The sequence below is a fragment of the Myotis myotis genome, unplaced genomic scaffold (assembly GCF_014108235.1).
Source record: "Myotis myotis isolate mMyoMyo1 unplaced genomic scaffold, mMyoMyo1.p scaffold_m19_p_5, whole genome shotgun sequence".
In the NCBI taxonomy this organism is placed as follows: domain Eukaryota; kingdom Metazoa; phylum Chordata; class Mammalia; order Chiroptera; family Vespertilionidae; genus Myotis; species Myotis myotis.
Genome location: NW_023416357.1, coordinates 80,683,411 through 80,700,731, shown reverse-complemented (window position 1 = coordinate 80,700,731; position 17,321 = coordinate 80,683,411). Strand labels below are relative to the sequence as shown.

At 53.6% G+C, this 17,321-nt stretch overlaps 1 protein-coding gene across 3 annotated transcripts; it reads left to right on the top strand.

The window, feature by feature from the left end:
- Positions 1–4: 4 nt before the first annotated feature.
- On the top strand, positions 5–15,953 carry TFR2 (transferrin receptor 2). 3 transcript variants are annotated; one of them, XM_036310765.1, is made up of 19 exons: positions 5–87; positions 1,139–1,199; positions 1,442–1,694; positions 1,795–1,981; positions 6,860–7,000; positions 7,070–7,181; positions 7,265–7,387; positions 7,799–7,915; positions 8,046–8,185; positions 8,556–8,719; positions 9,770–9,889; positions 10,301–10,383; positions 10,464–10,527; positions 10,617–10,684; positions 10,775–10,851; positions 10,944–11,028; positions 11,096–11,341; positions 11,693–11,833; positions 14,914–15,953. In XM_036310765.1, exons 2-19 carry the CDS (start codon positions 1,167–1,169, stop codon positions 15,196–15,198), a joined length of 2,439 nt encoding a protein of 812 aa, XP_036166658.1. In that variant the 5' UTR covers positions 5–87; positions 1,139–1,166; the 3' UTR covers positions 15,199–15,953. The 3 variants fall into 3 exon arrangements, with proteins under 3 accessions (XP_036166658.1, XP_036166655.1, XP_036166657.1); XM_036310762.1 differs by lacking the exon at positions 5–87 and having other exon boundaries at positions 886–1,199; XM_036310764.1 differs by lacking the exon at positions 5–87 and having other exon boundaries at positions 887–1,199; positions 11,114–11,341; positions 14,914–15,952.
- The last annotated feature ends 1,368 nt before the right edge of the window (positions 15,954–17,321 follow it).

The window sequence follows — 17,321 nt, the reverse complement described above, 5'->3', positions numbered from 1 at the left end:
GGGCGGAGGTGGGGCGGGAGTGGGCCGGGCGTCGGCGTCCGCGTTCGGAGGAGGCTGTGCCCAGGCACCCCCGGACCTGCAGCCGAGGTGAGCCAGGGCTGCGCCCCAGCAGCTCAGAACTTCTCTTCCAACTTGGGTAGTAATTGAGGGTTTCCAAGGGTGATCCCCACACGAGGTCCCTGAGCCCTACTAGTCCCTGAGCCCTACTAGTCCTGGGGTCCTCAGCAAGGCTTGGGGCCCCTGCCTGAAATTGTGGGTAAAGCTCAGCGGTTTGTGCCCTGATGTATTCCTGGGGTGCCCAGATCCAAAAGAGGTAAAAATCTGTGTGGTCCCAGTCCTCTAGTCACCAAACAGGCGGACGCGCCCAAAGAGCACCATGAATTATCAAAGGTCACCTAGCTCTGCCCACACTTTGGCCAGGACTCTTTCCACCAATGCCTGTGGGTCAAGGCCCACAGGTCGCTGACTCCGGGACCCCCATGCTGGAGCACTCCCTGGTCTTGCATGACCATGTGCTACCATTCATGCCCCTCCCCGGGCACCAGTAGGAGCCTGAGACCCGAATTTCAGCCTGATTCCCGTGAGACAAGACACCCACCCAGCCAAACCAAACCCCAATGTCACACCACTGTGCACCTTCAGCTTAGGATCCCACTGGGGCATCAGACAGAGGGCAACTAATATGATACAGGGCTGGGCATTGGGCCTGCAAGCCAGATGAGGAGGGGCAGAGATTTTCAAGGTGGGGACCTAGAAAGGGGTCCCCAGGACACTGGGAGGAGCAGAAGCAGAAGGTGGGGGGCACCCATAGCTCCGCCCTCCCTAGTCATCAGTACCCCTCCCCCACCCCTGATGGGAACTGGGAGGCCAAAGTCTGCCCAAGGTCAACAATTGGTTGTTTGTAGGAAGAGGACTAGTCAGGGACTGTGGAAGGATTTGGGAGGAGAGGGTATAACCCCTCCTCCTCTAGCCTGGGCTGGGGGGCCATGTCTGGAAGATTGGATTGAGGCCAGGGCTGTGCCCCTTCCTTGGGGGAGGGGGGACGCCAAGAAATGCCAGAGCTCAGGCCACCTGCTAGGGCTGATAAGGGGCCCTCACAGGGCTCCCACAAACGGTTTATCATTGGGGGTGGGATCAGCCTGCAGGACTCAGGAGGGGGCACAAGCATGGAGCGGCTTTGGGGTCTACTCCAGGGAGCGGTAAGACTGATTGGGGTCTGGGGACACCTTAGGCCTCTGTCTAGGCCCCAGCCCCCTCTCAAACCCCAAGGCCGGCCCCTCCCCTTCCCACTTCAATCTCTCCCCTCCAGCCTGACTCTTAGGACTCTCTTCCTTGCCCTGTGCTCATGTGGCACCCCAAAGTCACTGACCCTATTTTTGCCAGGTCCCTCCCTGCCCCCCACACTTCCTTTCCCAATCTCATGCCCACCTGACCCCCACAGAAAAGGTTGTCCCCACGACCCTCTCAGACCATCTACAAGCATGTGGAAGGCACCCAGCAGGGGTGCCCGGAGGAGGAAGAGGAAGAAGAGGAGGAGGTGGCCAAGCCACCAGGCCACTTCTGTCCCATGGAGCTGAGGGGCCCTGAGCCCCTGGGCTCTCCAGCAGGACGACAAAACCTCGGACTCTGGACAGCAGCAGGACGAAGGGCTGCTCCCTACCTGGTCCTGACAGCCCTGCTGATCTTCACTGGGGGTGAGAATCATTCTGCCCCCGCAGTGAAGGGCCTGGGCTGGGGGAAATTTCTGGGGTCCAGAGGGAGCACAAGGAGAATCTCCATCTTGCCACTTGCCAGCCTTCCTTCTGGGCTATGTGGCCTTCCGAGGGTCCTGCCAGGCCTGCGGGAACGACGTGATGGTGGTCAGCGAGGATGTGAACTATGGGCCGGGCCCGAACTCCCACCAAGGCACATTATACTGGAGTGACCTCCAGGCCCTGTTCCTACGGCACCTGGGCGAGGGGAGCCTGGAGAACGCCATCAGGTAAGGAGCATCCTGGCCCTCAAAACCCTCATCCTCTCAGTCTCCTCTTCTCCTCTCCCAGGGCCCTGGTGTCACAGCCTCCCTTCTGAGTCCTTCCACCTGCCTCGCTGGCCTCCCTGTTCAGTGGTCCTGGGGAGGACGGCAGGCGTTGGAGCCGAGAGGAGGGAGGGCGGTTCCCGAGTTGAACCTGCGGAGAGAGGGCTCAGGGTGGCACACTTGGGAGATGCTGGAGCTGACTGTCTACACAAGAACAGAAGGGTCCAGATATGCGGTGGGACAGACCCCCAAAAAGTCTTGAATGCCACACCGAGGAGCTCGGATTTTGACTTGTGGAGCTCTGGTGGATCTGAGAAGGGGTGTTTTAGCGAACCAGAAAAACAAGAAAGGAAATGCATTTGTGGGAGCAGCCCATCCCCCCATCTGCATGATGAGAGAAACGACCCGGACACAGAGTGCAGGCCTGCGGCACAGACAGTAGGCCGGTGTTCTTTTTGTCCTGCTGAAGTCACTTTCCCTGCTGGGACGGAGCGGCCAGGTCGGACCACAGAAGAGGTCAGGCCACCAAGAGCCCTCTTTTAGGTCAGGAATCGTTTCTCAATGGATTCTCCTGGGTTTTCTAAGTACCAAGTCATATAAGCTGTACATAGTGAAAGACCTATAGCTTCTTTTCCAATATAGATACTTTAAAAAATAAATATATCTTTATTGATTTCAGAGAGAAAGGGAAAGGGAAAGAGAGATAGAAACATCAATGATGAGAGAGAATCATTGATTGCCTGCCTCCTGCATGTCCCCTACTGGGGATTAAGCCTGCAACCCAGGCATGTGCCCTTGACCGGAATTGAACCTGGGACCCTTCAGTCCGCAGGCTGACGCTCTATCTACTGAGCCAAACCAGTTAGGGCTCCAGTATTGATACTTTTTATTTCTCTTTCATTTCTGATTGCATTGGAGAGGACATGAGGTGTTGGTGACAGCAGATATCCTTACCTATTTCCTGACTTTCATGGGAATGTGTGTGTGTGTGTGTGTGTGTATAATTCTTTTTTAAATATTTAAAAATTGACTTGAGAGAGAAATATCTATTTGTTGTTCCACTTATTTATACATTCATTGGTTGATTCTTGTATGTGCCCTGACCAGGGATTGAACCCACACCTAGTGTATCAGGACAACACTCCAACCCACTGAGCTACCCCAACAGGGCAGGAATGTTTTTTTTGTTTTTTAATACTTTGTCATTGAATGTGAACTTTGCTGCAGACTCTGAGAAGCTTTTTAAAAGAAAATTAAGAAAGTTTCCTTGTACTCTTAGCTTACTGGGATTTTCTTTTTTATGATCAGAAAGGAGACACAGTGATGGAAATTTTTCAAATATTTTTTTCAGAATAAACTGCGATGACCATTTAATTGTTTTTATCATGCTTATGTGATAATTTGTATTAATGTATTTCCTTTTCTTCATGAGAGCAACACTAAACTTGATCACTTTTGATAGCACTGAATCTGCCTTGCTGAAAAACCTTAAATATGTGGCATTGCCCTAGCCCAGTGGTCGGCAAACTTTGGCTCTTCCACAAAATACCGACTTCTGCGCGTGGGCCACGAAGTGTCAATCGCACTGTACATGCGCGCCCACACGTGGTATTTTGTGGATGAGCCACACTCAAGGGGCCAAAGAGCCGCATGTGGCTCGAGAGCCGTAGTTTGCTGACCACTGCCCTAGCCAGTTTGGCTCAGTGGATAGAGCATCGGCCTGCAGACTGAAAGGTCCCGAATTTGATTTCGGTCAAGGGCACACACCTGGGTTGTGGGCTCGATCTCAGTGTGGTGTGTTCAGGAGGCAGCCAATCAATGATTCTCTCTCATGATTGATGTTTCTCTCTCTCTCCCTCTCCCTTCCTCTCTGAAATCAATAAAAATATAGTTTAAAAAATCTGTGGCATCAACAACACGCAGGGCTTTTTCATCTTCTTGAGCAGCACTTGGCAGTTGAGGTATAGGCTGAGTAGATGGATGGTTTACCGGGTCTTGGGGTGGGCTGTCACGCTGTGGACGGCATCAAAGGGCAGGGAGGCAAGAGGGTAGCAAGCATTGAAGTGACTTTAGGTTGGACGGGGAAGGGAAGGGAAACCAGGAGCTGATGACAGGCTTAGAGAAAGTGGACAGTCTGGAGTGCTCAGTGCGGTTGAAGAGCAGGTATAGTGAGTGTAAAGGAGTGAGGTGGAAAATGAAAAGCTCTAGTCAGAGAGAGAGAGTAAGATTCTGGAGTTTTTAAGATTTATCTGATAAACTATGTCCTATTTATCTTGGAGTCTCAGGCACCTACCATAGTGCCTGGTACTTAAGTAGATAATTCCTTAATGGAAAAATATTCTGGAAATGAAGTTCCAGGTAATGACAAGATCCAGGGCGTGGCCAGGAAAATTGGTGGCTGGACTGGAGGTGGCATTGATGAGTCATTCAGTAGTTTATCCAACAAATATTTTGAGCTCCTGCTACGTGGCAGGTGCTGGGCTAAGTGGCTGGAGGTGATATAGCAGAGAACAAAACAGTCTGGATCTTGCCCTCACAGAGCTTACAGTCTATTGGAGGAAATCAATACTAAAGTAATAATCAATCACATTCACGACTGCACAATTGTTACCAGGATCATGGCTTTGAAGGGAAAGTAAGGAATGTGAGGAATGACTATAACCCAGGGATCCTAATTTAGATTGGGGGTCAGGGAAGACTTCCTTGAGGAAGTGACAAGTCGGTCATCAGGCAAAGAGAAGGTGGAGAGCATTGTAGGCCAAAGCACAGCATGTGCAAAGGGTCTGAGCCAGGAAGATGGTGGCCTATTGGAGAAAGTAAAAGAAAGTCCATGTGGCTGTTGAGGTGGATATGGCTCAGGCAAAAGGGCCTCACTGGCTACGTGAACTTCCTTGGATTTTATTCTAAAAGGAATGAGTGAGAATTAGAAAGTTTCAAACAACAGAGTATCATGATCAGATTTGGGGTGAGGAATTTTTTGAAGGTCAGGTGCAAAGAATGGAGGTGATCATACCCCTGAGACTGTAGTACAGTATCCTTATTGGTCAATGAGAGTGAAAGGGTTTTCCTGTTTAATTTTCTCTCCCTCTCCCTGAGCACTCCTCCCCGCTCCCCTCACCCAGAAGTACCTCATCGAATGTGTTACATGTGTGCCTTTAAATACACATGTGGCTTTGTCATATACACCATGTTTTATGTGCATATGTAGATTTTTTCAAAAATGTGTAAAATGCTACTACATGTTCATTATTTTAAAGTTTAAGCCACATGGAATAATACAAAGAAGAAAGTAAAAAAGAAATCACTCCGAGACTTACTATTCAGATACAACCATCTCTAGTGTGTGCTTTAATTTTTTAAAAATGTTTCAAATTGATATTGGAGAGAGGCAGGGAGAGTGAGAGAGAGAAATATCAGTGTGAGAGAGAAACATCAATTGGTTGCCTCTCTAACGAGCCTCAACTGGGGATCAAATCTGTGCGCCTGGACATGTACCCTGAAAATGAATCGAACCCACCGCCTTTTGGTGTACTAGATGAGGCATCAACCAATTAATTGAGCCACACGGGCCAGGGCTGCTTTTAATTTTGATAATTTTTTAACCTAACAGTGCTTCCAAGCTCTACTATATTACAATGTGTATATCTAGTTTATTGCTCCTTATTACTGTGCAGGACTCCAGTGTGTGTCCCCTTTTCTTTCTTTTTTTTTCCTTGTTATTTTTATTTTTTAATATTTTTATTGATTTCAGAGAGGAAGGGAGAGGGAGAGAGAGATAGAAACATCAATGATGAGAGGGAATCATTGATTGGCTGCCTCGTGCGTGCCCCACACTGGTGATCTAGCCTGCAACCAAGGCACTGCCCCTGACCAGAATCGAACCTGGGACCCTTCAGTCCATAGGCCAATACTCTATCCACTGAACCACACCAGCCAGGGTCAGGTATTGCATGTTTTAAGAATTCTTGCAGCACACTGGTTGAAAATCACTGGGCTATAAGATAACAGCAGTGAGGAGGGACAGAGGATGGGAGAGTTGGAGGTCAGGGGCTTCAAAGGAAAGAGTTTTATTAGAGGAGAAATGGTCAGAAAGATGAACAGTGGAGCCAAGAGAATGCCTCCGCTCCAAGCCCAGGTGGTGTATGAACCTGAGCCACCTCAGGAGTCCCAAAGGAGCCCTGGCTTCTTAAGGGAGAGCAGTGTTTCTGCCCAGATAAAGCGTAGCAGGGGTATTCAGTGGTAATGCTGACGAGGGAGGAGTTTGTTTGCCACTGAGAGGGCAGTGGGAACCATTGACAGGGAGACCAGCGGATGGGGGTGGCAGAGGTGAGATGGAAGAACAGGGAGAGTTCAGGTGACAATAGGCTGGCTAGGTAAGTGGTGACTATGGAAGAAGACAGGGCGAGGTCTCCGATGAGACAAATGAGTCCACAATTCCACTGGGAACTCTGGTGTACAGTGTCTCCATGAGGCCCAGGTGGGGGGTGGGGAGGTGAAGGGTCCTGTCTCTGCCCAGTTAGCCTTTCGGAAGAAAGGTGTCCTCCTGCCCGGGGCAAAGCACATGTGTGAAGGGGCAGCAGACTGGAGTTTGGCCTGGAAGAGCCTCAGGGGTAGTGGACAGAACCCCTAGCTATCGGCAGCTAATATTTTAAGCATAAGAAGGCCCTGGAGACGCTGGGCCACAGTCCTGGTGGTGATGGCAGCGTCTGGGTCAGTCTTAGGAGCCCCTCGCTGCCTGGGAATCAGGGCCACCCCTCGCCCCCTCGCCTCCTCGCTTCCAGGCGCCCAGAAGTCCGCGCCCTTCTCCCCTCCCGTGCCCCAACCCCACCTCTCCCCACTCAGACAAACCAGCCTGAGGGACAGGGTTGCCGGCTCAGCTGGGATGGCCGCCCTTGCTCGGGACATCCACGCTGCACTTTCGCGCCAGAAGCTGGACCACGTGTGGACAGACACGCACTACGTGGGGCTGCAGTACCCAGACCGGTGAGTGCGTGGAGGTCGGGGGCGCGGCAGAGAGGGGGGCGTGTGACGCTCACCACCCCCACTCCTCAGGGCTCACCCCAACACCCTGCACTGGGTCGATGCAGCCGGGAGGCTCGGGGAACAGCTGCCGCTAGAGGACCCGGACGTCTACTGTCCCTACAGCGCCACCGGCAACGCCACGGTGAGCGCCCCCTGCCCTGCCCCCTTTCGCTCCTGGCGGCGGCGGGGCGCGGGGAGCGCGCCTGACAGCCCCCTACTCCCCAGGGAGAGCTGGTGTACGCCCACTACGGGCGGCCGGAGGACCTGCAGCACCTGCGGACCCGGGGTGTGGAGCCGGCGGGGCGCCTCCTGCTGGTGCGCTTGGGGGTGATCAGTTTTGCCCAGAAGGTGAGGGTCCCCGGATGGGGGCGGGTGGTGGTGGAATGGGGCGCAGCGGGGAGGATGCGGGCTGGGGAACCCCAGGATCGGGTAGCGGCACATGGGAAGCGCCTGGGAGGCTACTAGAGGGAGAAAAGAGAGAACCAAGTGGGTTGTAAGAAATGCTGGAGAGGAACAAAATCAGGAGGTTCGGAACGGGGAACAGAAAGGCGGGAGGAGGTGGGGTGCTGTGGGGTCTGAGGCTGCCAAGGCGCGGTGGGAGGGCACAAAGATGAGGGCCTGTGGGGCCCACAGCCTCTCTGTGGGTCTACAATTGCAGATCAAAGGCTGTGTCACTTCGCTTTTACTTGCTTCTCCTGCCCTTATAACTCTGTTTTCTCTGTGAGAAAGTGCTTTGGTACCCCCTACCCTCTTCCCTAGGTGGCCAGTGCCCAGGACTTTGGGGCAGGAGGAGTACTCATCTATCCCGACCCAGCCGACTTCCCCCAGGGCCCACACAAGCCAGGCCTGTCCGGCAACCGAGCTGTGTATGGACATGTAAGTATTGGGGGAAGTTACCCGTGCTTTCCTAGGGCCCCAGGGCTGCACCTTCTTGCCCAGGATGAAGCTGGCACACTTTTTGGGAGCCTAGCTCACAGTTTCAGAGTGGGCACCCCTCACCCCACAGGTGCACCTGGGGACTGGGGACCCCTACACGCCTGGCTTCCCTTCCTTCAATCAAACCCAGTTCCCTCCAGTCCAGTCCTCGGGCCTTCCAAGCATCCCAGCCCAGCCCATCAGTGCGGACGTTGCCTCCCTCCTGCTGAGGTGAGGGGCCTTGGGAACCAGGAGAGGGGGCAGGGAGAGGTAGGCTGCCGCTGGCCAATAAGGTGCCTGTGGGTGAACTAGAAAAAGATGGCTCTTCTGGGAGGGCACTGCCTCTTGCCAGGGCCCACCGTTTGGTGAGAGGAGCTCCTGGTGATATCACACCCACCTCCACGGGGCACCTTGAGCAGGACACAGCCTGCACAGCTGTCCCAGGCAGCCCTGGCTGGATGCCCTCTCAGTCAGGGTGCAGAGGCAGAGAGCAGGGGCCAGAAGATGGAAGGGAGAGAAAGAGTGAAGACTAGGACTTAGGCTCTTTTCTAGCCTGAGCCTCTCTGCTACTCCCAACCCTTTCTGCCCCACCCCTCTCCAGGAAGCTTGCAGGTGCCGAGGCCCCACAAGAATGGCAGGGGCAGCTCTCCGGCTCCCCTTATCGCCTGGGTCCTGGGCCAGGCCTGCACCTAGGGGTCAACAACCGCAGGGCTTCCACCCCCATCAGCAACATCTTTGGCTGCATCGAGGGCCGATCAGAGCCAGGTGTGCTTGCTTGCCCAGCCTTGGGGAGGGGAGCTGCTTTAAATCCTGACCAGAGATGGGGCTGGAGCAGGAGGCACGGGAGAGTGGGCCAGAGTGGTGTCCAGAGGAGGGAGGCGGCCTTGGCTGAAGTGGAGGGTGCAGCAAGGGTGCAGGGAGGCAGCCTGGCAAGTTGCAGCTGAACTGGGACTATGGAGGGTAGTAGTGAGACTTCAAGGTCCCACATGCCCATAGACAGAATGGGCCATCTGGTGTAGCAGTGGGTTGTCTCACACTGGAGATGAACAAGCATCAGTTGGGTGATGTGATAGCATGAAAGGGAGGCCATATCAGGTAGATGAGCCTTTGGAGCATAACTAGATATGGAGAGGAGTGGGGAATCAAAGTGGGTTCTAGAGCTGAAGACTGGGGTCACCAGAGCAACTTGGGAAGAAGAGTTTGGTACCTGTAAGCACCGAGGGAGTGACAGAGGGCGGCCTGTGATGAGGCTCAGATGAGGATGCTCTAGTGGGCAGAGACGGGGCAGAGCAGTGGTTCTCAACCTTGGCTGCACATTAGAATCACCTGGGAATCTTTTCAAAATCCTGATTTCTGGGCCTCATCCTCCGGAAATTCTGTTTCTTTGTTATGGGGTGGGGCCACAACATTAGTAACAAAGAAACAGAATTTCCGGAGGATGAGGCCCAGAAATCAGGATTTTAAAAATATTCCCAGGTGATTCTAATGTGCAGCCAAGGTTGAGAACCACTGGGGCAGAGAGATTTAACAGGGAAAACCTGGTGAACAGCAGGACGTGGCTGACCTGGGAGGTAATGGAGTCAGGAATGACCCAGGCATCTCACTGAAGTAGCAGGCCACCCAGCCAGGGCCAGTGGAGGAGGGGCACTCTCTTTAATGACAGCAGGGGTTGCAGAAATCTGAGGGGCTGAGATCGACTAGTTGGGGGCCTGGAAAACAGTGAGGCCTTGTGAGCACCTGTCTTGCCAAGGTGGAGGGAGAAGCCTCTGGGTACTGCCAGTGTCAGAGGTGGACTCTAAACATCTCCTCCCACAGATCACTATGTTGTCATTGGGGCCCAGAGGGATGCGTGGGGCCCTGGGGCAGCCAAGTCTGCCGTGGGGACTGCCATCCTGCTGGAGCTGGTGCGGACCTTTTCCTCCATGGTGAGCAATGGTAAGGCCAGGGTCTGGGCCTGGGCCGGGCAGCCAGGGCTGTGACCTGAGTCAGGACGGGCAGAGAGGCAATTAGCAGCACAGGCTGGAGGGTGGCCACTCAGACCTGGCTCCAAACCTAGCCACTCATGTCCTGCGTGGCCCTGGGCAAGTGACTACATCTCCATTTCCTCATCTAAACATGAAAGTAGTAGCAGTCCAGGGTCTGAGTGCAGATTAAATGGGATATTCCATATGTAAAGCCTCTCTATCGCTGTTAGAGTTGAGTCAGAGCAGACCCAGGGCTGGGTTGGGGACTTGATGAGAGGGAAGAAGAGACCCCAGGGGACAGGGACAGAGGAAGACAAAGGGGAAGGGGTGTTTTTGCTTGGACCCCAGTTGAGCCCATCCTCTCTCCCCACTCTGTCCCCAGGCTTCCAGCCTCGAAGAAGTCTTCTCTTCATCAGCTGGGATGGAGGTGACTTTGGGAGTGTGGGCTCCACAGAGTGGCTGGAGGTAAGGTGGGGCCCTGGGCAGGTAGCCAGGCAGTGGGGACAGTGGGGAGAGGCTTCATACTGCATACCCCTCCCCCACAGGGCTACCTTAGCCTGCTGCATCTCAAAGCCGTGGTCTATGTGAGCCTGGACAATGCCGTGCTGGGTGAGCAGGGGCAATGCCACCACCTGGACCCCCTCAGGTGCACCCCTGCCCTTGGGACCAAGCCCTGAGCTTGGCCTGCTTCTCTGCAGGGGACGACAAGTTCCACGCCAAGACCAGCCCCCTTCTGATTAGCCTCATCGAGAACATCCTGAAGCAGGCAAGAGTCTAGCTGGGAGCAGGGAATGGAGGGGAGCTTGGGGGTGGGGGGCAGGAGGGGAGCCTGACCTTGCCCCCACCCTGCCCTCAGGTGGAGTCTCCTAACCACAGCGGGCAGACCCTTTATGAGCAAGTGGCGTTCAGCAATCACAGCTGGGATGCAGAGGTGTACGTTAGGGCAAGGTGGCAGGGAGGAAAGCTGGGGTTGGTGTGGGAGGAGCATGAACCCACAGAGCATTCTAACCTACCCCCAACCCCAGAATCCAGCCACTGCCCATGGATAGCAGTGCCTATTCCTTCACTGCCTTTGCGGGGGTTCCTGCCATCGAGTTCTCCTTCGTGGAGGTGAGACTCCCGGCCCGCCCCGGGGCAGCAGCCCTCTGGGCCTGTCTGCACCATGCGCCTGCGCCAGCATTCCCTGTCCCCGCAGGACGGCCAGGTGTACCCGTTCCTGCACACGAAGGACGACACATATGAGAACCTGCACAAGGTGCTGCGGGGCCGGCTGCCAGCTGTGGCCCAGGCTGTGGCCCAGTTTGCGGGGCAGCTCCTCATCCGGCTCAGCCACGATCACCTGCTGCCCCTGGACTTCGGCCGCTACGGGGACGTGGTCCTCAGGCACATCGGCAGCCTCAACGAGTTCTCTGGGGACCTCAAGGTCCAAGATGCCAATCCCTCTCACGGCTTCTGGGGGTGGAGGGCACTACGTCCCCTTAAAGTACTGACCAGCCCAGGGAGTCTTGTCGCTTCTCCCCCACCCTCCATCTTGGCCCCTTTACTCCTGCCCCAGGCACCTAAGCCCCTCCCAAGCCCCCAGGATTTGCCCCCCCCCCCCCGCACCCCCGCAACCACACAGGTCTTCCCTCTCCCTTCTTATGCCTCAGCATCCTGTCCCCCTATTATACCGCCCCAACCCTGCCAGGCCCGGCCTGTCCCCCAGCCCCTTGACCTCCATCCTAGGCTGGGTCCTGGATCCTGCTACCGGCCCCAGCCCGCCCTCCACCCTTAGGCGCGCGGGCTGACCCTCCAGTGGGTGTACTCTGCGCGAGGGGACTACATCCGGGCGGCAGAGAAGCTGCGGAAAGAGATCTACAGTTCTGAGGAGAGCGATGAAAGGCTGACACGCATGTACAACGTGCGCATCATGCGGGTGAGGGCCTGCTCCCCCGCCCTGTGCCCCCTCCTCCCTCTGCTTAGCTCCTCCACTGATGCACTCCTTACCCCTCTCTCTACCTCCCCTCAATCCCTGTCCTCGGAACTCTTCAAGTCCTGGACGCACATTGCTGACAGACAGGCTGGAGTGACCACTGAGGCAGGCCCCGCTTAGTATTGAAATGGACAGAGAGGGCCAGTCCCTTGGCTACAGTCGCCTGGCCAACATGGCAGGACTGGGATACTCAACCCCCCCCCCCCCCAATCTCACCAACCCCCTGGAGAGAAAAAGCATGTCCATAATGGTCCACAATACAAGAGGCAAAGGGTTCTGGCCCTGCAGGTACAAAAAGCTTAAGAAATCCAGAGTGTGGAGAGCTCTCTTCCTTCTGGTGATGAGATGCACAAAACTCAGAAAGGCTGCTTGGAGGAGGTGTCATGTGAAAGTTAGACTAGATTTTATTCCCTCTGCGATCCCTCCTGCGTAGCTTTAATACTTTGCAACCCACACTCCATCCCCATTTCTATCCCCTCCTCTTCCTTCCATTTCTTCACCCCAAGAATTCAACCTGGCAACTCTTTGTCTCAGGAAATGGATGTGTAGAGACTGTGAGGGGGGGGGGGGGGAAGTCTATAGGGCAAAATCATAAGCAGGACTATCCTCACTGAGTGTGGGGTGAGCAGGGAACCCAGAGTGTTCACCGGCAGTTGGGAGAACATGCCTGCCCCTTGCAGGTTTGTGTTTGTCTCCCCATCTTTCCTGCTTGGGTTCCTGCTCCTTTCCCTTGGCGTCACTCATTCCTTCTTTGTTCACACATTCATCCCTCTTGCTCGTTCATACTTGGTCCTTTTCCTGGTCTCTCTCATTCTCCTCTCTCCTCAGTACCCTCTTCTTCCTTCCCCTTCCTCATTTCTCCTTCTCCCCTTCCCTTTGTCCCCTCCACTGACATGTGACCCTTGATGAGACAAGAGATTGGGCACGGTTCATTCTCAGACCTTGCTTTAACCCCTGATGTGCCAGACTCCGGGAACACAAAAAGACACCCCCCTTATCCCACTCCCAAAGGTTCCTCCCAAGGGCTAAAAGCATCTGTGTGTAAGAGATCAAAGGATTCAGACTCAGGCTGGAGAGGAAAAGGACTTCAGAACCTGCAATACAGGGCTAGGCCAAGCCCAGAGAACTTTGTGGCTCTAGACCAGGGGTTGGTAAGCTACAGCCAACAGGCCAAATTTAGCCTTGCCTTTCTTTTTATAAATTAAGTTTTACTGCAATGCAGCCACGCTCATTGGTCTACAGCTGCTTTTGTGCTATAGCAGCAAAGTTGAGTAGCTGCAGAAACAGAATGGCCTGAGAAGCCTAAAATGTTTACTATCTTGCTTTTTGCATAAAAAGCTTGCTGACCCCAGGCTTTAGACTGTGACATGGGTCTTGAATAACAGACAGAACTTGAGTTGGTGCAAAAAGGAATTTCAGGGAGGTGAGCCCCAGGGTAAGGATGAGGCAGTGAAACGGGGCCTGGCGCTCCTTGTGAGCAGCGTGTGGACCAGTGGAGTGTGAAGAGAGGCTCCACGGAGAATCTGAGGGGAGAGGAGCACCAAGCAATGAGTTAGGAACCAACTATGGGGAACCTTGAATACCAAAATAAGAACTTTGAATTTTTAGGGTCTGGGCATCAAGGAAACTAGGAAGGTGTTTGAGCAGGAAGGTGATGTGAACAAAGTGGAATTTTAGAAAGGATTTGGCCAGAATGTAAATGGCCTGAAAAGAGAATGATATTCATGATGACTGAGCTCTGGGTGAGGGTGGCAGAGGGCAACACATGCCACCTAAGTGTGAGGGGACTGGACTGAAGGGAGGCATTTGGAAGTAAAATGGAGAGACTGAGTGTTGAGAAGAGTAGGAGAATCATCATAGCAGCTGCCATTTATTGAGGGCTACCAAATGCTTTACTTTCTCAGGACTCCCTCAAATCTGTGGGGTTGCTAGTATCGCACACAGAAACGGAGGCTCAGATGGGCTAAGTAATGCATCCAGGAAGTGGTAGAGCTGAAATTTGAAACCAAGCAGTCTGACTCCAAAGTCTGTGCTCACCCCACTCCCACTCACCTTCAAGGCTGAGAGCCTGGCACCTGAAGAAGACCATGGTGCTCACGAAGGAATATGGGTGCAAGGGTCAGGTTTTGTAAGAAGTTGGTGTCCACATGTATATGAGGCTGTGTCCAGGTGCCCCCTACCCCAGTGAGGAGGCCCAGAAGGCTAGAGGGCAGGATTGCCACTGTCCCCACCAGGTCCTGGTTTAAGTTTAAGGGCATGGATGAGCTCTTTGAATGAATGAGGCCTTTGAAAGATATGAGTGTGTGAGATACTGATTTTGCTAGCATGGCGCCCAGGTAATGGTAATTTAAATATCTTCCCCTAGTGATTTGAATATGCAGCCAGGATTGAAAAAACAACACTAGATTGTAGGTAAAGAGCAGAAGGTAGAGGTCAAACCTTGGGCCAGCTCACAGGTGGGAGCAGAAGGAACCAGAGAAGCTAGCAGAGAGGTGGGAGGAGAGCTGGGGTAGGAGCAAGGCCACCTCAGGAAAGACCAACAGTAACTGAGCCAGAGGGTGATGAGGGCAGAGTCAGGCACTTCATTAGGGGCTGTCCCCTGACCTTTGACTCTGGGCCATGGACACTGGCAGAGGTGAGGTAACATGACTGGGGTAGGAGAGTGAGAAACAGCAGGATGATAGACTGTTCTCTGGGGCCCTGGGCAGGGAAGTGAATGGGGAGACCTAGATGCAGACTTGGAGGTTCAAGGGATAAAAAGAAAGGAATTCAACCCAGAACTGGAGAACATCCTACCCAGCTATTGGTGACATCACAGAGTGGCCATTCCTGATTGGGTAGCCAAAGGGAGGTGGGACTTAAGCTGCTCAATAGTGTTTATTAAGCCAGTACTAGGTCCCAATTTTGGTTTGGAATTGTTCAGGTTTTAGCTTGCTGGGAGGGGGGGGGGGGGGCTGGGGGAGGGGGGTTTTGGGAAGCAGGGAGCAAGCCCCAACCTCGACCTGGCCCCCCCCTCTGTTCAGGTGGAGTACTACTTCCTGTCCCAATATGTGTCGCCGGCTGACTCCCCATTCCGACACATCTTCCTGGGCCGCGGAGATCACACGCTGGGCGCCCTGCTCAACCACGTGCGGCTGCTCCGCTCCAGCAGTTCCGAGACCCCAGGGGCTGCCACCTCCGGGGTGGCGCCTGGCCTGGGCTTCCAGGAAAGCCGATTTCGGCGCCAACTGGCCCTGCTCACCTGGACGCTGCAGGGGGCCGCCAACGCACTCAGCGGGGATGTCTGGAACATAGATAACAACTTCTGAGGAGTGGGGATACAAGCTCTTGCCCCCAGCCAAGAGCTCCTGCTCTTCCCACTTGAGCGATTTCTGGGTGACTGTGCAACACCTCTCATTGCTGACAGATTTCTCATTAGTCCTTCCTGTCTCCTTAGGGGCCCAGTGAAAAATACCCATACGCCCTTGGCCCTACAGTGTAGGATTAGGTGAGCAGTGCCTTCCAAAAGGGAGGGTCATGCTGTCAGCTAATCAGATAGCAGCATCTGTTCCATCAATCACAGCCCCTTCCCCTTCAAGAGCCAGGTGTCCCATACCAAGAGACCACTCTGCAAGGTTTCTGGGGGACCTGGCCAGCTTTCTTGGTGGGAGAGATGGCTGGGACCATGCCTATGGCTAACATGTGGCCTGTGGTAGAAGGGGCTGAGGTATGAACTTCAATAAACCACCTGGGCATCTGTTGTTTGTAAGCACCTTTATGCTTCCTCACTCTCACCCCACCCAATCATCCCTTATCTAAGACCTAGGAAAGGGTTGCGAAGAAGGGGACAGAGAGGATGCAACTGGGAATGCTGTCTCTATGGGGAAAACTCAGATGTCTCATTATGTAAAGAAGGAAACTGCCTACGGAAATAAGGTGGTCTTCTCCAAAGACCACCATGGAGTGGAAGGGCTGGCTCTGTACCTTCTCCGGGGACCAGGGACAGCTACATATTTTGTAAGGTCTGGTGCAAAACAAAAATGCAGGACCTCTTGTTCAAAAAGCAAGAACAAAGCCATTTTCTTTATTCTACTGTCAATCTATCATGGTGGTTACTTGCTGTTTACTGTCCAGAACCCTCAGACAGGGAAATACTCTGGGGCAGGTGCCCATAGGCACTCTGGTTTCTACCCCACAACTTGGTACAAATGTACCCAAACCTGACCCTGACCTAGACCCTCCCTGTGCCTACACCCAGGTTCCTGCTGGGGAAGGAGGGTGGCAGCTATCGCCAGGTAGGGGCAGGAAGCTAGCAGTCAAGAACCCATTTAGGGGAGGCAGGACTCCAGCACTTCCAAAACATAAATACAAAGGTAGAATCATTAAGAATTTCAAGACAACCATAGTGCATTAACCCCAAACACAGGACCCCTTCAGAGCATGGGATCATGGTAGACTACAGCACCAAACACCCATTAGGTTGGCCCAGCCTGGGCCCTCTCTCATGTCAAGGTCCCCTTTGGTCAATCTTTGTCCTGTGAACTGGAAGCTGTAGGAGGGTAGGGAATTACAAGGCTTGCTGACACCACTTTACCTTTCATCTTGGTTTCAGCAGGCTGTGGCCCCGGTCCTCGCCCTCAGGGCAGCTGCAGAATCCCAGGGGCCACCTCTCAGGATCCTTAGTCCTCTCTTACTCCCAGTATGGCGTGAGAGGTCCTACCCGGCTCCTCAGGGTGCAGGACCTGAAAGCCTCTTAGTCTATGGCTTGGGCTCCAGGATGAAACTGCCCCCACCCCTTCCCCTTGAACTAACTTGGTGGGGTCTCAGGAGACTGAACCGGGATCAGAACCCTCCTTGACCATTTGCTTCCCTGACACACAGTCCAGAAAAATATCTTTCAAGTGGCTTCTCAACCATTCTTCATCGTGTCCATTTGCTCCCAGTAGTAGACAGAATAATGGTCTGGGTAAAGAAGTCCATGTCCTAACCCACCAAAACTAAATGAATGTTGCCCTGACCGGTTTGGCTCAGTGGATAGAGCATCAGCCTACAGACTGAAGGGTCCCAGGTTCAATTCCGGTCAAGGGCATGTACCTTGGTTGCGGGCATTCCCCAGTAGGGAGTGTGCAGGAGGCAGCTGAATTGATGTTTCTCTGTCATCAGTGTTTCTAACTCTCTATCCCTCTCCCTTCCTCTCTGTAAAAAAAATCAATAAAATATATTAAAAAACAAACAACTAAATGAATGTTACCTTACACAACAAAAAGGATTTTGCAGATGTAATTAAATTGAGGGTCTTGAGATGGGGAGTGTTATGGGCTGAATTATGTGCCCCCCAAACCTATATGTTGAAACTCTAACACCCAGTGCCTCAGAATGTGTTTATATTTGGAAATAGGGCCTTTAAAGAGGTGATTACGTTAAAATGAGGCCATTAAGGTAGGCCCTACTC